The sequence below is a fragment of the Podarcis vaucheri genome, assembly GCF_965113315.1.
Source record: "Podarcis vaucheri genome assembly, chromosome: 3".
In the NCBI taxonomy this organism is placed as follows: Eukaryota; Metazoa; Chordata; class Lepidosauria; order Squamata; family Lacertidae; genus Podarcis; species Podarcis vaucheri.
Window position 1 is genome coordinate 96,049,095 of NC_138761.1, and position 27,607 is coordinate 96,076,701.

General features: G+C 44.2%; 1 protein-coding gene and 1 long non-coding RNA gene across 3 annotated transcripts; one reads left to right on the top strand and one right to left on the bottom strand.

The window, feature by feature from the left end:
* The first annotated feature begins 83 nt into the window (after nt 1-83).
* On the top strand, nt 84-27,607 carry LOC309529939. Of its 2 annotated transcripts, none has more exons than XR_014218528.1 (4): nt 84-317; nt 2,656-2,733; nt 22,365-22,487; nt 27,436-27,607. It is a non-coding gene; the product is annotated as an uncharacterized lncRNA (long non-coding RNA). The 2 variants fall into 2 exon arrangements; XR_014218529.1 differs by having other exon boundaries at nt 84-268.
* On the bottom strand, nt 17,692-25,785 carry HPCAL1 (hippocalcin like 1). The gene is made up of 3 exons (XM_082218399.1): nt 25,077-25,785; nt 23,312-23,417; nt 17,692-18,245 (listed from the first exon to the last, which is right to left on the bottom strand). Exons 1-3 carry the CDS (start codon nt 25,452-25,454, stop codon nt 18,148-18,150), a joined length of 582 nt encoding a protein of 193 aa, XP_082074525.1. The 5' UTR covers nt 25,455-25,785; the 3' UTR covers nt 17,692-18,147.

Here is a 27,607-nt window from a genome sequence, read left to right on the forward strand (position 1 = left end):
TTCTCATTGTCTACCCTCAGCCAATCACACTGTCGAACTGAAAATTCTAAACCTGCCCTTAACCAACCAGAGTGTGTCTTGCCTTCTGTCCTTTTGCATATGGAGAGTTCTATCTCCAAGGTCACCTCAGTTGTCAGTTGAGGTTCCTCAGCGGCAGTTAATTTACTCCGCTTTCCCCATCAAACACATGACAATACAAATGACAGAATACGTGGCAATGCCCATTAGCCGTTTCAGCTAAACGGGGTTTCTTCACAAATACCACTATGTATGAAAACTGGGATGGACTGTAGTTAGCTCAATGGGGATAAAGAAAAGTGAGCGAGGCAAACAAATTAAATGAATAAATAAATAAACTAAACAAGGGCCTGAGGGAAAGGGGTGCAGGCGGAGACAGGGGAGGCTAGGAAAGGTGGGAAGATGGAGGGAGGAGGACGTAGGAAAGGAAGGGAAAGATGGGGCAATGGAAAGGGGACAGAGGAAGGTTTCTGTGAACCGTCCTGAGGTATAGGGCGGTATATAAATTCAATAAATAATAATAATAATAAAGTAGGTGCCTGAGAGGAAGGGTGCAATAAAGCCAGTGGAGGAGAGATGGAGGAAGCATACTAAGGGGAAAAAATTGAGGAAGGATACTGGAGTGCTAAAGGGGGGGGGGAGTGGAGCAATTGTTATCCTCAGCAATTGTTATATTGTTGCATCAGCTGTTTTGTAATATTTGTATTTATAACTTTTTCTTTTTGCCAAACCTGTCCTAGGAATGGTAATTGGCCATTTAAGGACTGGGTATACATTTCAGAAACAAAACCATAAATAATTATCAGGCTCCAACATTAAATCCTTAATTTCATCTGTGTTGGTTTTATTACATGGCCAGAAACTTTAGATACGCTCAAAAGTTACATCTGGGTCTGAGGGTGAACACCAGGAAGAGTAGACTTAACATACAAAATCGGTCTTAGGGCAGGAAAATATTGAGAACCCTTGAATTTAAAATAAAAAACTTTATTTTATGCAGTTTTGACGTCATTTGCCAGTAGGTGGCAGCAGTGCCACATGCAGTACTTATTTCTGTCTGCTCCTTGCTTAGCTACATTTTTGGAATCACAAACATGTTTTCCCACGGTTCATATCTTCAGCCAGATAAGCTCACCAATGATGGGAGATGAGAAGGCAAGAGCTTTAACATAGCTGAAGAAGTTCAATTTTGGGTGATTCCAGATGGGTGTTTTTATCATAGAATCATAGAATTGTAGGGTTGGATGGGACACTAAGGGATGCGAGTGGTGCTGTGGTCTAAACTACTGAGCCTCTTGGGTTTGCTGATCAGAAGGTCGGCGGTTTGAATCCTTGCAATGGGGTGAGCTCCTGTTGCTCTGTCCCAGCTCCTGCCAACCTAGCAGTTCGAAAGCACGTCAAAGTGCAAGTAGATAAATAGGTACCGCTCCGGCGGGAAGGTAAATGGTGTTTCCATGTGCTCTGGCTTCCATCACGGTGTCCTGTTGCACCAGAAGTGGTTTAGTCATGCTGCCCCCATGACCTGGAAACCTGTCTGTGGACAAACGCTGGCTCTCTCGGCCTGAAAAGTGAGATGAGCATTGCAACCCCATAGTTGCTTTTGACTGGACTTAACTGTTTTACTGGACTTAATTCTTTATCTTTTACCTGTGGGTCCTCTAATCCAACTCCCTGCAAAGTCAGATGGCTTTATCTTACACATACATTTTTTTTTGGCAGCATCTGCATGACACTGTTGTCATTAAAGTGCCACTTTGTATTTTCTCCCATTTTATCCTTTCAGGATGTAAATCAATAATGATGCCTCCAGACAACCTGTTTATTGAGCATTTATTCTGATTGGTTTGTAGGGAGATAAACTGACATTTCATTTCACTTTTAATTTGTATACCGCTTTTCTACATTACTATATGCAAGGTGGTTTATAAGCTGAAGAAACAAGACAGCAAAGTTAACACACGTAATTACAAAAAAGTCACAATAGCCGCCCCCTACAAAAACACATTTTAAAAGGGCATAGTTTTAAATTTATATCAAATAAATCAACATTCAATAATCCATTAAAATATAATAGTAAAAAGTAAAATTAAATATCTGCAAATTATTAAACAGTTTACACTTATCAATGATAATAAAGAATTAGTAAACTATAATCAATAAAAATAACAGCAAGTCACAGTGCATAAAATAACACAAAAAATTCAAAACCATGTAAATGGATCAAACTGAGAAACAAGGGCACACAACTTACAAAATTATTATTATTATTTATGTCCCTGTACTCCTCTCTTCCCAGCTGTTTCTGCTGTTCTCAAAGTAATGGCATGAGAAAGGTTCCTAGGCCTGGAGGGTGGGGCAAGGCAGGTGGAAAAAGCCATTGCCTGATGAGCAGCAGAAAGTCTCTCCCCTCACAGTTCTTCCTCTGGAGCAGCTCCTTCAGGGCTGGAGGGCAAATGTTATCCTACACTTTCCAGTGATTTTGAGGGGATGGAGCTACAAAGGAGGAGGAGGAGGAGGAAGTAAAGTCTGTTGTGTAAGTGGAATGGCAACATTGGCTCTATGTTGGAAGTTTCATTGTGAGGTATTATCAGTATGCTAACGACACCTGCTTCTTTTTCTCTTTTTCATTAAATACAGATGAAGCTGTGGAAATTCTGAATTGTCTGTGATCAGCATGGAGACCAGAAAACAGAAGCTCAATCCAGACCAGATAAGGTAGAGGTTCTGTGGGTTCTAGTATTCAACCTGTTTTTGGATGACTTTGCACACCGCCTGTTACCTTCAGCCTTATCTACAGAAACTAGTGGGTTTTTCTGCAGCATAAAATATCTTTCAGAGGTCTGCATAGAACAGGTCCTTTTAGATAGAGATAGCCTAGTCCCAGTTACCTATGCCGTGGTAAATCTTGTTCAGATTATTACAATGTGTTGCACTTGGGACAACGTGCTGTACTTAGGACTATTGCTAAGGACCCTTTATTAACTACAATTTGTGCAAAACACAGTAGCAAGTGTACAGGGCATATCTCACCTGTTCTCAGGTCAGGGAGCTGCACACTGGTTTCTGGTCCACTATTCAATAAGCAAAGTAACCGTATACAAAAAACTCTTGCCAGGTTAGTCCCAGAAAACTGCGAAGAGATAAAATAGCTAAGGTGACACCTTTCAAGGGACCAATTTTCTGCATCTGTAATGGCATATAAATTGAACTAGCGTTACATCAATAACAGCTGACCCACTGAAAGAGATGTGTGATATTATCTGAATGTCTAGCTTGGCTCATCACCTCTACAAACCAGAATGGGAAAATACTCTGATTCCAAACAAATAAAATGAACAGAAGCCTAGAAAACTATCTAGTTCAGTATTGTCTGAACTGAATAGCAGTAGCTTTCCTTTATTTTAGGCAAAAGCCTTTCCCAGCCCACCCTAGAGATGCTTGGGATTGAACCTGTGATCTCTGGAATATAAAGCACCCTACCAGTGAACTATAGCTGCTCCCTAAACCACTGTGAGAAACAAGACTGTAAAATGTTACTTTTCAGATGGCCTTTGAGACCTAAACCAAACGCAAAACAAGACTGTCTTACAAAATGTCCCTTACACTTAAGCATGTCAGAATGCAGGGGGTAGATTCAGAGGACTGCTTGAACTCTCATAACTCAGAGCTGCGTAGAGGGAGAAAGAATAAAATGTATTGGCTCTCATCCTTAGGGCACCAGCATGCCTGTTCATAGCAGCCGTGTGTGTTGGACTTTTAGAAAACAATGCAAGATTATCCAAATCCCCAGATAATCTGTAGAATGAATGTGGAGTCCACAGTAGGATTTCTACATGCACAGCTGAATCCTAATATTAAAGCAGAAATCCTTTCAGTCCTGGGTAAGAGCACCATTCTACTAGAGTTCATTGGAAGCTGCTGTTTCAAATGGAAGGTCCATGTGATGTAGGAAACCAGGGGCAGCCAGTGTGGTGCCCTTCAGATGCTGCTCACATCAGTCCCAGTCCAATGATGAGGTGAGTTGTAGTCAGAGCTGTAGGAAGGTCAGGTGGTATCTGGTGCAGAAAATTTATTGTCACCCCCCCCACATTGATATATATATATATATATATATATATATATATATATATATATATATTGCCTACAAAAATGGTTTTACGTTATTTCATATGTTCTTACAAAGGAATGTGGATTCTGGGCCTCTGATAATAAGTAGGCGACTATGGACAGATACTTAAATCTACAGGATGGATTGTGTTTTGGCTTGTGTTATTTTATTTACATTTATTGTTTATTTATTTAATAAAAAATATTTTTTTAAAAAAAACCTGCAAAGTGGTTTACAACCCCCCCCCCAAAAAAAACCCACAGCAGTAAAATCAAGAAAAATCAACTGTGTGCAGAGGGTGGGGCAAAGGCTAGGCAAAGCCTAATCTTCACATAGGCCGACTTTCCAGGACCCAGGAAGCCCAGTGGAGGGTAGGGCAGTAGGGTGATTCATAAAAAACTTTTTTTAAAAAAAGATGCCTGCTCTGAAGGTCTTATCTTACTAAACTAGGGATTATATAGCTATATCTGAAATTTCATGCATATCAGTTAACATCCTGACCCTGCTCCACTGAATTGAAATTTCAGCCTTCACGACATAGGAAAACGGCCAAGTAAACAGCTATTTTCATGGAGGAGGGTCAAGATATTAACTGATATGCATGAAATTTCAGATATAGCTATATAATCCCTAGTGTAGTAAGATAAGACCTTCGGAGCAGGCATTTTAAAAAAAAAAGTTTTTTATGAACTGCCCTAGTAGGGCAGTAATTGTTCCTTGATAATTTGATAATTGTTCCTTGATAATTCCTTGATAATTTGTCACCCCCCTCCATGATGGCACCTGGGGCAGACCACCACCCCCCTTTCCTACGCCTCTGGTTGTAGTTCAGCAACATCTGGAAGGCACCATGTCAGCCAATCCTGTAGTAAACAGTAGCATAAAGTGCATACATGGGAGATGACAATTAGGCTCTAAATCTTTTAAGATTCCAGCCTAAACCTAAGGCATTGAAAGTATGTTCATTAAACATTTCAAGTGATTCATATGTTGTTTGCCAACTGCTTGTCTGGAGACTGTTCCATCCATCTGTAAACGTGATTCTGTGAGAAAGAAAGAAAATTGCATTCACGCAGAAACACACAGGATGCAACGATCCCATTAATATGCAATGTATATACCATCCTGTGTTTGGTAAAGGTGAAAGCTGTTTGCTGGGGTTTTTTTTTAGGGGGGTGGTTGCATATAAAAAATGCAGAAGGTAAGTTGTGTGCTCCATTGTTCTACAGTCTCACACGGAAGCCTTAGCTTTGTCCTAAGCAAAATACTGGAGTGCACATTCCATAGCTCTGCATCAGAGCTAATGGATAATATTCAGACATCTTACTTTTTTATGTGTGTGTTATGTTTTTATTGTGGTCCCCTCCAGATGTTGTCATCCCTGACGATTGGCCATACTGGCTATGGCTGATGAAAACAAGAACATCTGGAAAGCACCCTATTGGTTACTCCAGTATTAGAAACTGAAGCGTCTCACTCATATACCTAAACCTCTTTCTTGCCCTTTCTTGATGTACTAACAATCTTGCTAATCTGTCCAGGTACACACTGAGCCAGGCAGAAAAGTCTGTTCTTTGTGGGGCCTTTCCGTCTGCCTCACTAACTCCACACATATGCAACAGGAAAAAGAATTTTTCATGGGTACATCAAAGTGTTCATATTTAGTATGTCAAAAAGAAGGCTTGGCCAGCATTTTACTCCCTGGAATTTTTGAGATGGGGTTACACACATCATATATAAAAATGCTTTTACAGGAGTGAGCATTCAATCATAGGACCTCCCACCTGTGCTCTGAATGGTTTAGCGCTGCCTTTGACAACCTGGTGGTTTGGACTACAACTCTCATCTGCCACAGCCTACACAGCTGGAGCTGATGGGAGCTGTAGTACAAAAGAGCTGAAGGCAAAGAGTGGTTCAATACAATGAAGAAGACTATGTGCTATTTGTTCACATTTGCAAAAAAACACACAAAAAAAGTCACTTCTTACTGAAGGCACTGTGAAGAGGTGGTTAAAGTTAGTGGTTTACTAAAGTGAAAGAACACCAAGAAGAGCAGAGACCCAGTTGCAATGTTTGAATTGTCTGGCAGGGCTAGAAATGGCGTACATGTGTGCGTGCATACACAGGCCCCGAGTAAACGTAAAGCTCTGAGCAAGCACTATACAGCCCACTGACCAGTGAAATGCAATCAGCACTGGAGCAAAAAGCATTCATTATTTAACCATGTATAATGACACTATGCTGCTACATAGCAAGGAATTAAGTATATATTCTGGAGTATTTGGCTAGGGTACCTGGAACAAGAGTATTTAAATATATATATTTCAACCAGATACAGTGGTACCTCGCAAGACGAACGCCTCGCAAGACGGAAAACCCGCTAGACGAAAAGGTTTTCCATTTTGGAGGCGCTTCGCAAGACGAATTTCCCTATGGGCTTGCTTCGCAAGACGACAGCCCATAGGGAAATATCCGGGACAGCAGGGAAGCGCAGCGCGTCTTCCCCACTGTCCTCGGACCTCCTCCGAAGCCGGGCGGTGGGGCGGGAACGCCTCCTCCCGCCACCGGGCTTCGGAACGCTGCTCCGAAGCTGGCCGGCGGGGCGGGAACACCTTCTGAAGGCGGGCGGGGGGCGAAAGTCTTTGTCCCCGCTGCCTGCCTTCCCAGGGGCTTTTAAATCGCCCCGGACAGCGGAGAAGTCCTCCGCTGTCCCGGGGTTTTTTAAAATGCTGGGGGTGGGAAGAAAAGCCCTTGTCCCCCCCCCAGCCTTCAGAAGAGGTCCGGGGACAGACTGTCCCCGGACCTGGTCTGAAGGCGGTTTCCCTAGGAACGCATTAATTGATTTTCAATGCATTCCTATGGGAAACCATGCATCGCAAGACGAAAAACTCGCAAGACGAAGAGACTTGCGGAACGAATTAATTTCGTCTTGCGAGGCACCACTGTAATATATATCTTACTCTTATAAAAGGATGCTAGCTGGCACTATGTTAAGATGTGTACCGTATTTTTCGCCCTATAGGACGCACTTTTTCCCCTCCAAAAATGAAGGGGAAATGTGTGTGCGTCCTATGGGGCGAATGCAGGCTTTCGCTGAAGCCTGGAGAGTGAGAGCGGTAGGTGCGCACCGACCCCTCTCGCTCTCCAGGCTTCGCGGACCTCTCTGCAAGCAGTGGGAATGCTCCCGCTGCTTGGGGAGAGTTGCCGGCATCCCGAAGCCTGCGCGCGCTGATCTCAGCACGTCCAGGCTTCGCAGACCTCTCCGCAAGCAGCGGGAACGCTCCCGCTGCTTGGGGAGAGTTGCCGGCATCCCGAAGCCTGCCCACGCTGATCTCAGCACGTCCAGGTTTCGCGGACCTCTCCTCAAGCAGCGGGAACGCTCCTGCTGCTTGGGGAGAGTTGCAGGCATCCCGAAGCCTGCGCGCGCTGAGATCAGCGCGTCCAGGCTTCGTGGACCTCTCCGCAAGCAGTGGGAGCCACTGCTGGGCTCCCACGGCTTGCAGAGAGCTGCCTGTTTGGGTGAAGATCGGGCTGCCCCAGCCCCGCGCCTGGGGAAAAAATATTTTCCCCCCCTTTATTCCCCCCCCAAAAACTAGGTGTGTCCTATAGGGCGAAAAATACGGTATTTCAAGTTGAATAGCAGTCTGGTTACCACAATTTGTTACGGACTAGAAGGACCTTTGGTCTGATCTGGCAAGTGTCTTCTATGTTCTTAGAACATGAAATCTCTCCATTCCCAGACCTATATTGGAGCCAGGATTATATGTGTCCTTTTCACTTGTATCTGGCCTCAAATGTTGCCCCGCAGAAGAAGACCTATTGTAGCATGATGAGCAAGGGTGGCTACTGAATAATAATAATAATAATAATAATAAATTTTATTTATATCCCGCCCTCCCCAGCCAAAGCCGGGCTCAGGGCGGCTAACAACAATCAAATAATCAGTCAAATAATCACACAATCTAAAATATTTCATTATAAAATTAATTAAATCAAATTGATGGCAACCAATTATGCAGAATTATGTGCAGGTTGCCAGAGGAGGGAGTCAGGCTGCGCCCTGACCAAAGGCCTGGCGGAACAATTCTGTCTTGCAGGCCCTGCGGAAAGATGTCAGGTCCCGCAGGGCCCTAGTCTCTTTTGACAGAGCATTCCACCAGTTTGGAGCTGCAGCCGAGAAGGCCCTGGCTCTAGTTGAGGCCAGCCTAACCTCTCTGCTTTTGGTTGGAAGAGTTCAGGAAAAAACCATCTAAATGATACATTATGCATTGTGTATTTTATAGATGCGTACAATGAATATTTTAAAATCCATTGTATCCAGGCATTTGGGCATGGGTGAACACACACAGGGCTCCTGTGCTGAATCATTCATGGACCTTTTTGCATCGTTGACCCATAAGTTCCATAGGGTTGCACCCACTGCACTAAAGGCACTTGTGTTTCTGGTCTTGAGGGACCACTCACAGTCCTCTCCCTAATTCAGGGATTGATCTGGGGCATACGAGTAAGGTGTTCCTTAAGGTATTCAGGGCTTAAGATATTCTGGACTAGTACAAAAACTTTGAACCTAGTCTGGTAGCAAATGGGAAGGTCTTTTAACACTGATGTAATGTGTTGGAGGCAATCTGTTACCATCACCGGTCTAGTTGCAGTGTTCTGCACTAGCTAAAGCTTTGGACCAGACCCAAGGACAGCCCAACAAAGAACACATTGCAGTAATCCAGTTGAGGTTATTGATGCATAGACTACAATGGTCAGGTTGTCCTTGTGTCCTACTTTATAGGGGATAATTCTCTATTTGAAAAGCTCCTCTGCTTGAAGAGTCTTAAGGAACTATAAAAACAGTGAGGAATAGGGGCCTAGAAGTTGCACATCAACAGTTAGCACCTAAACACCAGACCGAGTAGATTTACAGATCAGCTGATCACTGTCTTGCCCAGTATGCAGTGAATTATATTTCTGTTTTAATTAGAGTATTTCTCCTTCAATTTGCTGCTGTGCACAAACATCAGCATATGCAAATCTGAATCCACCTTTGCCCCCCTTTTTTGTATTGTATTTCCCTTTTTTGGGTGATGTGTTAATGGTCACACTATTTTGGGCTCCTGGACTTGGCTACCTCAACCAGTCATCTTATTCTTAGTAATATCATGTACAAAACAAATATTCTATTAGTGAACCATGCAGCATTGCATAGGACAGATCTGCAGAGAGAAACTTGCCTGGTGGTCTATGGCAAATAAGTATTGCTGAGCTTGGAAGATTTTGTTAATTAAAGAGATGTAAGGCCACCAAAGCAGGTGCATTTCAGATTTTAGTGGCACCCTGTGCAAGGCCAAAATTCAGGGCCCCCCGCCTCTCGCCTTCTGTTCTGCATGTGCACTATGTCATAGTTGTGATGCCCTGCAGCGTGTCCCTTGGCTTGGGAACCTGTTGTGCTGCCCTAAATCTACCTCTGACCAAAGCATCACAGTTCATATATGATTATAATTTACTGCATTGGCAGTAAATCTAGATAATATTTTAGTAAGCCGGTAACTTTTATAGGTCTATTTGCAATGTTAGCATTGGTAGATTTGTATGATATGCACTTAATTTAATTTAATGGATTTCACAATATTGGCTATAATCTGACACTAGTTGATGTTGCAGAGGGTACGGGGTTGACTCTCCTTACGTCATGGTGGGGGGGGTGCCCAAAGTCTGCAGCCTTTAAAGAGACTGTGGTCCCAGAGGTGCATGACATCTACCACTAAGTTGCAAATAACCCCTTAGAATCATAGGATTGTAGAGTTGGAAGGGACCCCAAGGGTCATCTACTCCAACCCCTTGCAATGCAGGAATCTCAACTAAAGCATCCTTGACAGATGGCCATCCAACCTCTGCTTAAAACCTCCAAGGAAAGAGATTCCACAGCCTCCCAAAAGAGACCGTTCCATTGTCAAGCAGCTCTTACTGTTAGAAAGCCTTTCCTGCTGTTTTGTTGGAATCTCATTTCTTGTAACTTTGAGTCCTACCCTCTAGAGCAGGAGAAAACAAACTTATTCCCTCTTCCATAGGACAGCCCTTGAGATATGTGAAGATGGCTATCATATCTCCTGTCAGTCTCCTCTTTTCCAGGCTAAACATATCAAGCTCCTTCAATCATTCCTCATAAAGCTTGGTTTCTTGGAGGAAATGGATTATCTAGTCTCATTCCATTCTGGTTTCAGGCTTGGGTTTGTGACAGAAACAGGTCCTAACTGAGGACCTTATGTGGAAGAAAGACTGTGACTCTATTGATTTTCCTAGTTCTCTCTGAAGATTTAGATATGGTTGACCATGGTATCTTACTGGACAGACTCTGCAGGATGGGAGTTGGGAGCACAGCCTTTCTCTAGGATCTGTTCTAGAAAGTGGCACAGCAAGTGATTAAATGCTGAGGCAAATGCATAAAAAATATAGCATCAGGCTGTGGGCTGACTTTGTTGGATGCGGCCAGAGGAAGCTACAAGCGTTTGCTATTTTAACTGGCAAAGCTTCTGTAATCAAGACCCTATATGCTAAAAAGTACCAGGGCACTTATGGGTGAGCCTTCTCTTTGGGCAAACAGTCCTAATTACTTAGTATGTCCTGGTTGTTCCCAAACACGCTGTGCCTTCTGGGCCGTTATATGGCAATATTATCTGTTTATCTATGACTGTAGGCTGGTTCACACTTGGTGACTCAGGGATGATGAATGTGTGACCCAGTTCAGTTGTAAAACATTGTACTTGAGGCATGAAGATTCTTTTTGTTGCTTTTGTTCTAAGATGGCTGATTCATTCATTCTCTCTTTCACACACAAACACACACACACACATCACACAATACTGCAGCCATCTGGACGTGAATGAGTAAATCAGACTCTAAAGACCTGATTTGTAGTAGTTTATTCAGTGGTGCCCACCATTTCCCTAAAACAACCTTACTTTCCTACATAGCCCACTATTTGGGGAAAACAGCAGGCTAAAACAGCATTTCCCAAACTTGGGTCTCCACCTGTTTTTGGACTGCAGTTCCCATCAACCCTGACTACTGATCCTGCTAGCTAGAACAGGACCCTGTGCTGGGATGGATAGCCCACAATTTGATAAACGCCTGGTGCGACGCTAGTAAGAATAGTCCTAGTGAAAAACCCTAACCCTGAACAAACTGTATGTCCACACATCTCATTAGTTTTCCATGGTATATAATGTTGGGACCATGGCCTATTTATGCTTCCTGGCCGAGCCATTTATCCAATTATGTATGCTCAGAGTACAGCCAAGTGAGCAGTGTCATCTAAATATACAGTATGCTGCATCTCCCATGTATTTCCGACATCTTTTCTTATGAACAATAGCTTTTATATCAACCAAAAACATTTGCCCGCAGGTGGTCCTCCTGTTCAATGCCAATATTTGCACAGGGAGCACTATGCCAATTGTTCCATCTGCACAAGTTTTCAGCTTGCCAGATGGAACAAGCCCTTCTCTTCCCCCTGTTCTGGGAAGTCTCCCTACACCCTGAGGAAATTGGGGTCGGGTACCGAATGGGAAGTCCCATTGCCCCAGCCTAAGTCTTTGTGTGGGCTTCCACTAGCAGGACTATCTAGCTGATTCCTGCCCTCAGCATCACTCCCAAGAATGGAGAGAATAGGTTGACCTTGGAATATGAAGTATGGAGGAGAGTACTACGAAGTTACCTACAAAATCTGTCATCTCTTCTGCCTGTGGGAAATTGCAATGATTTATGCAGAGATTTTATTGTGGTGAGTTTTGTTCATACAACTTCAGTGGTTGCATCTCTTGGATTTCCAACTGCACTGTGTGGGAGATGAGGTAAAACAACAAATAAGTCTTCCTAATTCTAATAATAATAATAATAATAATAATAATAATAATAATAATAATAATAATTTATACCCCGCCCATCTGGCTGAGTTTCCCCAGCCACTCTGGGCGGCTTCCAATCAGTGTTAAAAACAGTACAGCGTTACATATTAAAAACTTCCCTGAACAGGGCTGCCTTAAGATGTCTTCTGAATGTCAGGTAATTATTTATCTCTTTGACATCTGATGGGAGGGCGTTCCACAGGGTGGGTGCCACTACCGAGAAGGCCCTCTGTCTGGTTCCCTGTAGCCTCACTTCTCGCAATGAGGGAACCGCCAGAAGGCCCTCAGCGCTGGATCTCAGTGTCCGGGCTGAACGATGGGGGTGGAGACGCTCCTTCATGTATACAGGACCGAGGCCGTTTAGGGCTTTAAAGGTCAGCACCAACACTTTGAATCGTGCTCGGAAACGTACTGGGAGCCAATGCAGATCTCTCAGAACCGGTGTTATGTGGTCCCGGCGGCCACTCCCAGTCACCAGTCTAGCTGCCGCATTCTGGATTAATTGCAGTTTCCGGGTCACCTTCAAAGGTAGCCCCACATAGAGCGCGTTGCAGTAGTCCAAGTGTGAGATAACTAGAGCATGCACCACTCTGGTGAGACAGTCCGTGGGCAGATAGGGTCTCAGCCTGCATACCAGGTGGAGCTGGTAGACAGCTGTCCTGGACACAGAGTTAACCTGCGCCTCCATGGACAGCTGTGAGTCCAAAATGACTCCCAGGCTGCGCACCTGGTCCTTCAGGGGCACAGTTACCCCATTCAAGACCAGGGAATCCCCCACACCAACCTGCTCCCTGTCCCCCCAAAACAGTACTTCTGTCTTGTCAGGATTCAACCTCAATCTGTTAGCCGCCATCCATTCTTCCTAGTTCACTGGCATTACTAGCAGCTTTGTTTTTCCTTTTAACCCCTTTGCTGTTATTTGCACATTTGCAGCAACTCAGAGGCATGCTAGATTTTTTCAACTAGACATTAGTGCCTGTTTAAAAATGTGTACCCTTTTTGCTCAAACGGTCTCCAAACAGCTTACAACAGATTATAAACAAATACAATGCAAACAGTGTTTGAAACTCCCATTGTTCTAGACACATTTTGTGACAGGGAATTTCATTGGCACCAGCCGCTTCTGAGCAGTTTCTGTCTGTGCCTGCACATGGAAGCTGCTATATAGGCAGACCAGTTGTCTGCAGTAAATGTGTCTGACAGCAGCTGAGAATGTCATTGCTGTTTCCATCTTTTGCATAATGTATGTACAGAGTTTTCTGTCAGCGTCACGTGGATAGGTTCTCTATTCATTTATTTTTGTTGGCTCTGTGGGAAATTGGGGAGCCCAGAACATGGTTGGTTGCATTTGGTTGGTTGCAGCAAATTTTGTTTGTGTGTAAGGGGGTGGGAGTTGTTGAGTCAAATTAGCCATATCAATCTGTATACTGCCGGGGGAGTTATGTTGTTGTATTGCTGGGCTTTGTTGTATATGTAATAAAAGGAAGCCACACCAGGGTGAAGGCATCCTCTTGTCCCTGTGCTAATTTCAATTGATTGGTTAGCTTTTCTAGTATGGCTGTTTCCCATATAGTTTGGTACCAGTGGTCTATGTTCATTCTTGACAGGTCCCTCCAATGTCTAGTTAGGACACTTCTAGCAGCTGAGAGTAGGTGGCTCATGAGTTCTTTATAGCATGTGTGTGCATTGTTGTCTTGAAACACTGGTTTAGGCCAGAGTTTAGACCACTGGGTTTGTGGGGTCTTGGAGTAGTATTTTGTATATTGTTGATGCTAACCCCTTACTATGTCCCTCTGTTGTGTCAGAAGTTTTTCTAAGGTGGTTGGGGGTCTGGTGGCTGCTGCTTTTATTGCTGGATTATTTAAGAAGGCATATAGTTGGTGATGTATCAGCCAGAATGCCCCCTAGTTTGTCTTGTATTTCTTGTGTTGGCAAGGGTTTGTCATTTTTGTAGAAGCCTTTGGCTTGCCATGTTTTTATTTGGAAGCTCAGGCTTCATGGTGGACTAATGGGTGGTGGGCTGAGGGGATTAGTGGGAATGGGTTTGGGGACATTTTCTCTACTTTTTCCGTCCATGGACTGTGTGAACCTGTTTAATATTGTGGGAATTTTCCTTAGTTTGTTTTGAAGGAATGGGTGCACTTAGCTGGCAATGTAGTATAGTTCTATACTGGGAATTCCCCATCCTCCTTCTAAGGGAGCTTATTTATAGCTTTTTGTGTGAGAAGATAAATGTTTTTTCTGCCACCTAGAGTTGGGTTGGGAGAATCCAGATTGGAAGGGTTTGTTATACGCAGGTCCCTTTTGGGGAAATTATCATTTTGATCATGGCTATCTTGTCTGAGAGGTTGGTTTTGTTCCATTTATTTAAGTCTTTGTTGATTTCCTGCCCTAGGGAGTGGTATAGTTTGATGAGGTTTCTGGTTATTTGTACCCCAAGGTATTGAATTAAGAGCAGCACAGTTTATCTTTCTGGTGTCGGTGAATTCTTTTGGGATATGCGGGTGAAGGGTGTTGAAACACATAGCCTCAGATTTTGCGAAATTCACTTGTAGGCCCAACAACATTGTGAAGATGTTGAGTTCTTTGGTTAAGGTGGTTGCTGTGTTTATGGGGTCTGGTGTTGTGGCCATCAGGTTTTGTCTTTTATTCCCACTCCCTTGATGTCAGGGGCTGCTCAGAGTCAGAATGCTAAGGGTTCAAGGGTTAGGATGAATTGAAAGGGAGATAGTGGACATTCCTGTTTTGTGCCTCTTTGGATTGCTATGGTATTGGAGTCCATTCTGTTAATCCTGTTTTTTGCTGAAGCTTTAGAGTAAAATTGTTTAGGGATTTGTAAGTTGGGGCCAAATTTCATATTGGTTAATACCTCCAATAGGTATTTCCATTCCAAACAAGCAAAGGCTTTAAGGAAGCCCAGGGACACGATCATCAGTGGGGATTTGGTTGTTTTGCTGTGTTCAAGCAAATCCACTAATTTCCTAATTTGCAACCAGGGACAAAGCCAGGCTGGTCTGGGGTTATTAAGTTTATGTAGGAAGCATTTAAAGCGGTAGGCCAGGATTGATGTGAATATTTTATAGTCTTGATTTATCAGTGAGATTGGGTAGTATGATTCTACTTTGAGACTATCTTTGAAAGGCTTTGGGATAGAGACTGTTTCTGAGGACATGCAATTAGGGATGGGGACCCCTTTATGATGTTGTTAAACATGTGGATCATGTAGAGCACCAGGATTTCTTTGAATTTCTTGTAGATTTCTGTTGTAAAGCCATCTGTGCCTGGGGCTTTGTGTGGCTTTAGGTTTTTGAGGAACGTCTCCATTTCCTCTGTGGTATTAGGACTGTCCAGGAATTCTTGTTTCTCTGCAGTTAGGGTTAAGATGGTCAGTCCTAACCCTAACTGCAGTTCATTTCCTGTTTGGTCAGGTTGTGGGAGGTATATAGGTTAGAGTAGAATCTAGCAAAACCTGATATTATTTGTTGGAGGAGAATGTTACATTGCATCACCAAAAAGGATGGTAATGTACAGTGGTACCTCGGGTTAAGAACTTAATTCGTTCCGGAGGTCTGTTCTTAACCTGAAGCACCACTTTCGCTAATGGGGCCTCCTGCTGCTGCTGCGCTGCTGCTGCATGATTTCTGTTCTCATCCTGAAGCAAAGTTCTTAACCCGAGGTAATATTTTTGGGTTAGCGGAGTCTGTAACCTGAAGCGTATGTAACCCGAGGTACCACTGTATTCATGCTTGGAGTGATTTGCCCCCTGCACCTGTTTGCTAATAGTCTGGAGTTTCCCCCTCCATATTTGTAAAAGCATTGTTTCAAGTATAGGATGTTGATCATTGTTTTATTAATTTCTAATGAGTCAATCTCCCTTTTCTGTTCTATGAGTTTAATGAGTTTTGTTTTGTTTTTGGCTCCTGTTTGTTTGTAGCATGTTGAGAGGGCCGTGATACCCTGTTCTAATTATTCAGGAGGTTTGTTTGTTTTTTAAGGGATGCCTTTTCTTTTATACAGGCTCCTCTGGCAACTGCTTTCACTGCATCCCGGGGGGGGGGTTGTTATGCTGGCTACACCATTGTTTTGGAGGGTCTTTGAGACTCTCTCTTGTTACTTGATTTGTGAGCAGTATGGGGCTAAATAACCATGATGGGGTGGTTTGTATTTCCTCCCCTATTCTGAGGGTAGCTTCTACTGTGACATGGTCTGTGATTTTAACGTTAGTGATGTTTGTTGCTTCAACCAGGGGGATCAGACCTGGTGTGAGCAAAATGCTATCCAGTCTGGACATTGTGCCATGGTGCCCAGATTGGAATGTGTGGCTGGTGTTGCCTGGGTTCGTTGATCTCATATATCATATAGGTCTTCTATTTTTAAAAGCATTTTAGTAGTTTATAGGGTTTTTTGATGGGGAGGTTTCTCAGAGGAATGTTGCCCATGGGGATGTGTAGTGGATGTCTCCCAGGGAGATGCCTCTGCCATCTAAGTTGAGGTTGCCTCCTAGAATTGCTTCCCTTCAGATAAGGAATTGAAGTCTATCTGTTTTGAGTTTGGAGCATATACAGAACCAATTGTCAGTTTGTTTTTTCCATCTAGTGATCCCTTGGCAAAAATGAATCTACCTTTTTTTACCTTTTAATATTGTGGCTTTAAAATGTAGGTCTCTGCTGACCACTATGGCTATCCCCCCCCCCACTTTTCCTAAACTGGGAGAACGATATTTTAAACCAAGCATTTAGCTCCTCACAACTGGCCCTTTTATTGCTTTTCAGAGAAACCTTGCCATGCACAATCCTGAAACATTGAAGTATGACACAGAGAGACAAGAAAATCAAGTCTTTATTTCAATTAACATTTCTTGGCATTAGGCAGATATTAAATAACACTGGAATGCACAAGACTATTAACAGAGATGGACCGCAACAAGGTAGGACGGCCATAGCAAGTGTGTGTCAAATCACCTCACTTCACTCAAATGCCATTTTAAAAACGCTGCAGCCACAGTAAAGTGGCACTTCACTGATAAACACATAAGGAAAAATATTCCTTTTAAATTTCATTAATACAGTAAAACGCTTGAACAATCAACAGTAAAAATGAACAAAGTGTTGCAATTGGTAATTAAACAGTGTTATTATCCACAAACAGCTAATCATGCAGTGCCTTAATGGCAACCTTGCTATGCATAAATATCACTTTTTTAAAAAAAGATTTGAATAATCACAGACAACTAGAAGAAATGAAGCATGGATTCTACTTAATATATTAAATATGACCTAAATATTAAAAAAAATACTTCACCATATATATATATATATATATATATATATATATGCAGGTTTTGGTGTCTTCGGGTGTCTTCCCGTGTAAGAGTCGGGGTGTCTGTGCGACGTTTCGACGAGGTCTCACTCGTCATCTTCAGGCTGGTGCTTTCGGCTTCTTATTACTGGAACAGAGCTGGAATAAGAAACTGGAATAAGAAGCCGAAAGCACCAGCCTGAAGATGACGAGTGAGACCTCGTCGAAACGTCGCACAGACACCCCGACTCTTACACGGGAAGACACCCGAAGACACCAAAACCTGCATTCCTGTACCCGTGAAAATCTACGAAAGCATATATATATATATATATATATATATGAATGAATGGAAAGACCATTAAGTAGCAGGAAACTGGTATCATGCTCTTTAAGAAAATTCTATTCAATTTATTCCACATTTTATATCCATTTTCTGGGAAGCAAATTAAAATGCCTGCCATTTGTGTTGGTCAAAAGGAACACATGGCATCTCTTTCTTAGGCGCTAACTAGAAAGTCATCTGTTCATATTAACCAAGTGATGTGCAATAAACCCCTCTTTAACCTGCCATTGTAAACATACCCTTCAATTATGTTAGATGTGTAGAGTGACTCATAAGGGGAAGAAACAAAGGACGGGATAGTGGAAGGAGGAATTTGCATCAATGTTGGTGAGAGGAGGGAGGCTCTTTTTCACTTGGATACACAGACAATCTGGCAGTGGAATCTCATCCACTAGCCACTGAGGAATGGTTGAGAAGGCATCCATTTACGAGTAAAGCTTGAACAAGCCAGTAATTTTCTTTGCAAACTGTCCAGAGTTTAATTAGAACTGACTTGCACTGCTTGGATCACATTGTAACAACCGCACGATAGAGGGATCACTCTTGGCACCTTTAATAAACTCTTCGAGAGATAGTTTACCTTGAAGGGAAACAAGAGAAAGATACAAAATCAAATCATTTTCTCTGCCAGTAAATGGCAGCCAAAAGTAACTTACAAAAATAAACTTAGCCTCTCAATTATTGGCTTTTAATATATCTAATTAGTTGCCAATGAGTTTAAAGATGAAATATATAATCTTGAAAAGATGACCCAGGCAATTATTACAACAGATCTAACATTTCCCAGTTCAGGGTGCATTTAGATAGGATTGTGAACTTTGCATTCCAAATGATGGTACTAACAATATTCCTAGTTCCTCCTAATAATCCTTATTCCAAAGATCCTAGCAGACTGTTCTTGGGATGGGCTGTGTAAGGAAATCTTGATATGATGTAGACAATAGAACAATAATCAAGAGTGTGAACCAGATAAGACTTTCACATCCGTTTGCGTATCCCAAACACTCAAGACAAATGCAGATATTTTTAATGGAACTGACATGAAAAGAATATTTAATCTCAGTAGTGCTTCATTGCTTCCTTGAACTGACATCTTGTAGAGGTGTGAACCTGAATAAATCCAGACAGCAGCTGAATCTCACTCAGACATATATGTTTTTGAAACAAATGTAGAACACCTCCCTTGCTCTTGGACTATGGCATACAAACCAGTGATGTTGATAATAATAAAAATAATAATAAATTTTATTTATATTCTGCCCTCCCCAGCCGAAGCCAGGTTCAGGGCGGCTAACAACAATAAGACAGTACAACAGTACAACACAACACTCTAAAATCATTCATTATAAAATTAATTCAAATCAAACCAATGGCAACCATTGGGCCAGAGCTCCGCGAAGATTGCCAAAGGAGGGAGTCAGGCTGTGCCCTGGCCAAAGGCCTGGTGGAACAGCTCTGTCTTGCAGGCCCTGCGGAAAGATGTCAAGTCACGCAGGGCCTGGGACTTGGGACAGAGCGTTCCACCACATCGGAGCCACAGCCAAAAATGCCCTGGCTCTAGTTGAGGCCAGCCTAACCTCTCTTTGGCCTGGGACCTTCAAGATGTTTTTATTTGAAGACTGTAAGTTCCTCTGTGGGACATACCAGGAGAGGCGGTCCTATAGGTACGAGGGTCCTAGGCCGGATAGGGCTTTAAAGGTTAAAACCAGCACCTTAAACCTGATCCTGTACTCCACCGGGAGCCAGTGCAGCTGGTATAGCACCGGGTGAATGTGATCTCACAGTGAGGACCCCGTAAGGAGTCTCGCCACGGCATTCTGCACCCGCTGGAGTTTCTGGGTCAGTCTCAAGGGCAGCCCCACGTAGAGCGAGTTACAATAATCCAGTCTGGAGGTGACCGTCGCGTGGATCACAGTGGCTAGGTCAGGGCGAGAGAGGTAAGGAGCCAACTGTTTAGCTTGGCGGAGATGAAAAAATGCCGCCTTTGTTATAGCTGCAATCTGCGCCTCCATGGAAAGGGAGGTGTCGAAGATTACACCCAAACTCTTAACGGACGGTGCTGGCACTAATTGCGCCCCCACAAGAGATGGGATCTATTTGAAACTAAGTAGACATAAAAACCAACTACTCTACTTTAGCTTATTTGCATGCTTGGCTATCTGCATCAATGGAAATATTTGTGCTTCAGTAAATGGCTTACATTAATTCCAAATTAGAGCAGAACTACACATTATGAGAAACACAGGGCAACCTCTGAAAGTGACACCCTTGCTGCAGGCCCAGATTATTTGAATTCACTATGACTCATTGCCATGCTTTGGATTGTCCTGAATACCACCATTTGGTAGCCAAGCCCCAAACCAAAAGTCCTGTTGGGTGCATTTTGGCTTGCCTGCTGATGAAATTGTGTGGTGATTGATAATATCGTCATTTATCTGTTTTAGACCCCTAAGCAGTAGCAGTTGCCAGGACATTAGCTTCTTCGCCTCTGCATAGTTCAATCCTTATTTCAGATATTATGGTAGATTACAACGTTCAGCTGGTGATGTAGTGCGATGTGGAAAACCAGGTACCACCTAACTATCACATGCATTGTGGTTCATGATATATTGCCAGGTCAAATATTATGAAGCTTATCACGATGTGAACTTCAAACTGGTTTTGGACGATATAGCGCCCAGCCCTAGAAGTTATTTCTAGGATGATTTGGTTGAACACAGATATAACCTCCATAGACATCACATACTGTGGAGGCCATCTGTGCTTGATCAAATCATCCTAGAAATCCCAGGGATACAGCATGACAGAAATTACACAATGGAAACATGCATCTATTTCTCTCTCTTTTATAGCCTTTCAGAAAATCACAATTAAAAGTAGCAGGATCTCTGACTTAAAATTGTTATACTTGCCCTTCAATTAATTTCTTCCACAACTTGATGCTACTAGAGAGAGAAAGATGCACTGTGCCTACTCCAAAATGCACTGGCGCCAGAAGAGTTAATGAAATGCTTGTAAAACCTTGAGGAAGCTCTCCGAGCATTCAAAGAGTACAAATACGGTGCATCCAACAACTGTTACCCCACCTCTTCTAGGGTAAATGTTCTTCTAAGAGTACCAGCCAGCAGAGGGCTTCAGTGAAAACTGGGGAGTCAGCAAATGAAAGGTACAGTGGTGCCTCGCAAGACGAAATTAATTCGTTCCGCAAGTTTTTTCTTCTTGCAAGTTTTTCGTCTTGCGAAGCACGGTTTCCCATAGGAATGCATTGAAAATCCTATGGAGACCGTCCGGGGACAGAGGGGAAGCGCCGCGCGCCTTCCCCTCTGTCCCCGGACCTGTTTTAAAGCAAGGGAAGGGGCAGCGGGGAGAATCGCTTCTCCCCGTTGCCGCCCCTTGGTTCAAAAGGGGTCCGGGGAGAGAGGGGAAGGTGCGCGCGCCTTCCCCTCTGTCCCCTCTTTTGAAGCAAGGGGCGGAGGGGAGAAGATCGCTTTTCCCTGTTGCCGCCCCTTGGTTCAAAAGGGGTCCGGGGAGAGAGGGGAAGGTGCACGTGCCTTCCCCTCTGTCCCCTCTTTTGAAGCAAGGGGTGGAGGGGAGAAGATCGCTTCTCCCCGTTGCCGCCCCTTGGTTCAAAAGGGGTCCGGGGACAGCGGGGAAGACGCGCTGCGCTTCCCCGCTATCCCCGGAGCTTATGGGGCAAGCTACACTGGTGATTTATACCCAAATACCGTATTTTTCGCCCTATAAGACGCACTTTTTCCCCTCCAAAAATGAAGGGGAAATGTGGGTGCGTCTTATGGGGCGAATGCAGGCTTTCACTGAAGCCTGGAGAGCGAGAGGGGTGGGAGCACACCGACCCCTCTCGCTCTCCAGGCTTCAGGAGAGCCCCAGCGCCAGCCCCACAAGGTCGGGGGACAGAGGGAGGCGGAACGCCGCCATCCCGCTGTCCCCGGACCTGATCGCCAGGCGGGCGGCGGGGAGAAGAGCGCTTCTCCCCGCTGCCTGCCCCACACTCCCTGCGTCTCCCTGCTGTCCACGGACCTGATCGCAAGGCGGGCGGGGGGGAGAAGAGCGCTTCTCCCCGCTGCCTGCCCACCACTCCGGGGACAGCAGGGAGATGCGCTGCGTCTCCCTGCTGTCCCCGGACCTGATCTCCAGGCAGGCGGGGGGGGGGGGGAGAAGAGCGCTTCTCTCCGCTGCCTGCCCACCACTCCGGGGACAGCAGGGAGATGCGCTGCGTCTCCCTGCTGTCCCCGGACCTGATCTCCAGGCAGGCGGGGGGGGGGAGAAGAGCGCTTCTCCCCGCTGCCTGCCCCACAAGCGCCTGGGGGGAAAATATTTTTTTTTCTTTATTTCCCCCCAAAAAACGTGATGCGTCCTATGGGCCGAAAAATACGGTAAGTCTTTCTTTATGGTTACAATCTCCCTGAAGGCACCACTAGTATTTGAGAATGGCTCCACAGTTTGGGATATGAGTCATGGGATGGAGAAACCCCATTTGGGGATATATTTTGAGATCCCACTGTCTGTAATTAAATACTGATTCCAAATCCCCTGAGGTTAGGCTGGTCTCAAACTGCGGTCTCAGAGCAGTCACACCCACTGTCCTATCAAATTTTAGTTCACTTCTTTATAGATGGGTAAGAATCCAACTAAGTGGCAACTGTCAAATAACATCTTGGTCCTTCCCCCTTTTCTTCAGGTCATTAACAAAACACCTGGAAGAAGACTGTCCCACTTCTTAATCAGAATTGGAGTCCTCCACCACAGCAGTTTGTAAAAGCAAAAAAAAGAGAAACTTGGTGATGCAGTTAGGCTCTCCTGGGTAATGTATCGTTTGACTCGAAGTTATAACTGAATTGTTACCCTTTTCATATGATGCAGCACACTGACAGTTTTAACTGTGCTGCACTGGGTAAAATGGATTTGACACAATATTTTAACCTGTACAAGTGCTGTGTTATGCAAAAGAGTAGCTAACTAAATATATGTGCTAAAATGCTCAAAATACTGCAGTGAGAATAAACTGTACAAACGAGGTTAAAAGTACTAAAGGTAAAGGGGACCCCTGACCATTAGGTCCAGTTGTGGACGACTCTGGGGTTGTGGCGCTCATCTCGCTTTATTGGCCGAGGGAGCCGGCGTACAGCTTCCGGGTCATGTGGCCAGCATGACTAAGCCGCTTCTGGCGAACCAGAGCAGCGCACAGAAACGCTGTTTACCTTCCCGCCAGAGCGGTACCTATTTATCTACTTGCACTTTGACGTGCTTTCGAACTGCTAGGTTGGCACTTATGCCCTAAATTTATTTCAGTTGCAAAGCATTGCTTGGCAGGGACTGTGGTCCTGGAGGAGAAAAGTTAGGGCATGGAGAAAGGGTTAAAAATGCATGCCCAGGCATCACTCCTCACAAATGCTGCTTTCAGCAGACTACATTTTCTGCAGCCAAAGCGCTAGAACATGGTTTGGTTTTAAAAAATGGAAATGTAAGATTTTCAGGTTTTTTTGGTGTTTTTTTTAAATGTATTTGTCACAGATTGTGGCCATGTAGATCTCTAGTCCCTAGAGATTAAGGGGTGATGAGCACATGCATACACGTACCAGTGTTCCAATTGTGTTTGTTATAGGAACTTGCTGCAAAAAAACATACCATCATTGTTTGTGTCCATCTGTCTGAATATTTTGTCTGTTCGTTTCTCTGGAGTTGATTCATCCTCTGGCATTTTCATTACCGAAGACACCATTTTGTAGATTGCCTACAGGAACAGCAAAATACAGGAAGTCAGTTTTGCATCCTTGAAGGAAGCAGTGGAAGCTTATTTTGCAAGTTATGGGAAATAAGTGATAAACAAAAAGCAGAACATGTTGGTCGTTGTTTATGCTGTTGCAAAAAAAATCAGGACACTCACTATGATATGTACATAATGTATTCTCCAGATACTGCATTTGCTTGTTTATATGCCAACTTACATTTTTAGGCATAACAAATACACAGCCCTTATGTTTTCCTAGAAAATGCCCATCATTTTGATAGATTGTGTGTGTGTTTTGTGTACTCATTGGGAGGAATGATGCGTGAATGCAGAGGGCTACACATTTGGAACTGGTTCTAAGATTTGTGTCTGTAAAATATATAATAAGTACCTACTGTATTTTTCGTCCCATAGGACGCACCTAGTTTTTTGGGGGGGGAATAAAGGGGGAAAAAATTCCCTTTATTTCCCCCCCAAAAGCAGGTCGGGGAAACCGAACCAGGTCGAGGAACAGCGGGATGGCGGCGCTGCGCCTCTCTGCTGTCCCCCGAGCTTGTGGGGCTGGCCGATGTCTGCCCGGCGCACGGGGCGCTCTGCATCAGGGCGCCCCTCGCGCTGGGCGGCAGGCTGCTATCCGCAGCGTGGGGAGCCGTGCGGGGAACTCCTGCAAGGCTCCCCACGCTGCGGATGTCTGCCCGGCGCGGGGGGTGCTCTGCTTCAGGGCGCCCCTCGCGCTGGGCGGCAGGCTGCTATCCGCAGCGTGGGGAGCCCTGCGGGACCTCCCGCAGGGCTGCCTAGGCTGCGGATGTGTTCCCGAAGCCTGGAGAGCGAGAGGGGTCGGTGCGCACCGACCCCTCTCGCTCTCCAAGCTTCAGCAAAAGCCTGCATTCGCCCCATAGGACGCACCCAGATTTCCCCTTCATTTTTGGAGGGGAAAAAGTGCGTCCTATAGGGCGAAAAATACGGTAAATATTTTCTGTTTGGTAGTCTGGTACAAGATGACAAGAATTTAATCTGTAATGTGCTTCAGGCATGTGGCACACTGATCTGGATTATGCACACCTTTAAGTGTTAAAATATGTAGTATGTATGTTTGTTAACAAAAGATACCATATATACTCACGTATAAGCCGAGGCACCTAATTTTAGAACAAAAAACTTGGAAAATCTATTGTCTCGAGTATAAGCTGGTTCACCACACCACAAACCTGGTGGTGGCGGCAGTGGCGGAGGAAGCTGGCTGCTGGTTCCTCCTCCACTGCTGGTGACAGCGGCAAAGGCGGTGGTGGAGGAAGGAGCAGCTTGAAAGGGCGCCTTTCTCGCTGCTCGTCCCTCCACCACTGCCCACCTCTGCCGCTTACAAGAGCAGGCATAGCAGCTGCGATTGGGAGAGGCACAGCACAGCACAGCCCCTCTCCCAAATGTGGCTCCTGTGCCTGCCCTTGTGAGAGGCGGGTGGCGGCGGCGGGACCAGCGGTGAGAAAGGGCTCCTTTCGGGCTGCTTGTCCCGCTGCCGCCGCCTCACTCAAGTATAAGCTGAGGGGGGCATTTTCAGCATAAAAAATGTGCTGAAAAAGTCGGCTTATACTCAAGTATACAAGGTAAATGAATTATACTGTACTGGGTGAACTTCCTGTGCCCTTCCTGTATCGATTTACTTACCTGTACTATCTCAAGCATTTCTGCACGGCTGATGTAGCCATTGCCATCAAGGTCATACATGCTAAATGCCCATTTCAGCTTCTGCTCAAGTTTCCCCCGCGAAGTGACACTCAATGCGATTATAAATTCCCGAAAGTCAATCGTCCCATCGCCATTGGTATCAAAAGTGCGGAACACGTGCTCTGCAAATTTTGAGGCGTCGCCGTAGGGGAAGAAGTTAGCATATATCTTTTTGAACTCTTCAACAGTCAAATGGCCAGTCGGGCAATCTTTTAGGAAGCCTTTGTACCACTCTTGCAGTTCATGGTCTGTGAATTCTGTGTTCTCTCGGAGGTCCTGGAGCACTTCGGGTCTCAGTTTACTGTTCTGTTTCCCCATTTTGTTCTTGGTTAATGCCTAAGAGCTGCAACAACAACAAAAATCCGGTCATTCTTAAAGCCCCTGGTGACATACAAAACACTGTGTTTTAAACACAGATATTAAACATATGGGATGGCAGAAAAGGGTGATGCATATATACTGAATTTAAGAGAAAATGGATTATTTCATGCAAAGAGAGGGCACGTTTGATTTAAAAAAAAAAAAATTCAGAAGAAACAGCCAACATCCTTTCCACTTTTGCCCAAGTTTAGTTCTGCTGACTGTATCTCCTTCATATTCCACAGTGGCACAATGTGGATCACTATGCAATAGTTTCTTTCTCTTCCATTTTGATTGCGGGTGGTGCTGTGGTCTAAACCACAGAGCCTAGGGCTTGCCAATAAGAAGGTCAGCAGTTCAAATCCCCACGAAGGGGTGAGTTCCCGTTACTTGGTCCCAGCTCCTGCCAACCTAGCAGTTCAAAAGTACGTCAAAGTGCAAGTAGATAAATAGGTACGGCATTTCCGTGCGCTGCTCTGGTTTGCCAGAAGCGGCTTAGTCATGCTGGCCACATGACCCGGAAGCTGTCTGCGGATGCTGGCTCCCTCATCCTTTAAAGTGAGATGAGCGCCGCAACCCCAGAGTTGTCCATGTCTGGACTTAATGGTCAGGGGTCCCTTTACGTTTACTTGTACTGAACATAAAGAGTTCTGAGTCCACCCCCTCCATTGTGAGTTGCTTCCATAAAAATAAAAGAATCCTCCTCTGATTTAGTGACGGCTCTTTTTTTGCTACTTTGCTACTTTGATTTAGTGAGGTTCTTTTTTGCTACTTTCCACACTCCCACACTTTTCTGGAAAGTTTCCTAAACTCTCTGGAGCAGGTTTTTTTTTGGGGGGGCTATGAGTATTTCTCCAGCTGTTGTTGAACTACAACTCCCATTATACCTGACTACTGGTACTGCTAGCTAGGGATGATGAGAGCTTTAGTCCAACAACAGCTGGAGAAACACATGGAAGGAGGGGGAAATCAGCAAAAATCACCCTCCCACAACTTCCACTGGTGGAAGGCTTCAATGGGTCAAAAGTCTTTTCACAAACAGAAGAGCACAATTGGACATACAAACTTATTTTTTGTGTAACAAGTTACAAAAACCATTATGACAAACTATTCCTCAAGCATAGAATTTTGTTCTCCCAACACTTTGTGTACCCAATCATGATGATTACAGTCCTACTGCTACTACTTCATTTGCCACCTCCTAAGAAGACCTATTATTCTTATTGCTTTTAACACTCTTAGGACAGTATTTCTAGACATACTTACTGCAGCTTCATCAGATCTGTCCTGAAATCATTTCCCATGTTTGCCATGATTATATTCAAGCCCAATTTCATATCTACATGTACATCTTTATCACCTCAGGTGTATGAACAAAGTGGCAATATACAGTATTTTACAGGAATTTCTAATACCCAAAGGTATCAATCAACCAATACTGTCAATGTGGTGCCCATTTTAGCATATAAGTTTCTTCCTCCCATCATAAAAATATTGTCCAATATAGACATTGAACGTTGGGCTTTCTTTTCGCTCAACCTTCTGTTCTAGCTAAACAAGCACACAGTTGGAAGGCCAAAGATTTTAGAAATGTTTTGAAAGTTGATTGAAGAATTCCAAAACAAATAAGCAGGATACAGGAAGAACAGAAGGAAATATGATAAATTCACTGGGAAGCCTGGGCTAACAGCCACCCCTATGTTTAATGGGATTACTCTAGAGGAGCACTTCTCTCACACTCACTATCACATTACACAGAAGTTCTCAAGGAAAATTCATTTGTGAGTATTCAGAGCGATTAACCTGATTTAACATGTATTTAACAAGCCAGGATAATAAACCCAGGACCTGATCTATCCATCCTGCTTCAATGCGACCACTAGCATTCTTTACAGTTTGAAAAGGAAACAGTAACTCTCTGTACTATCATCCATTGCAGGATGACAGTGTCAATTTGCGAAGACCATGCATCAAAACCCCTCTGAAAAGGATCTGTGAGAAACCAAACTCTGCTTGCTTCCAGGTTTTTGGGGGTGTTCATGGCAGTGGGCCAATCTGAAGAGTCATAGCAACAGACTGAGAGTGCAAAATAAACTTTTAGTAGCTTGCTA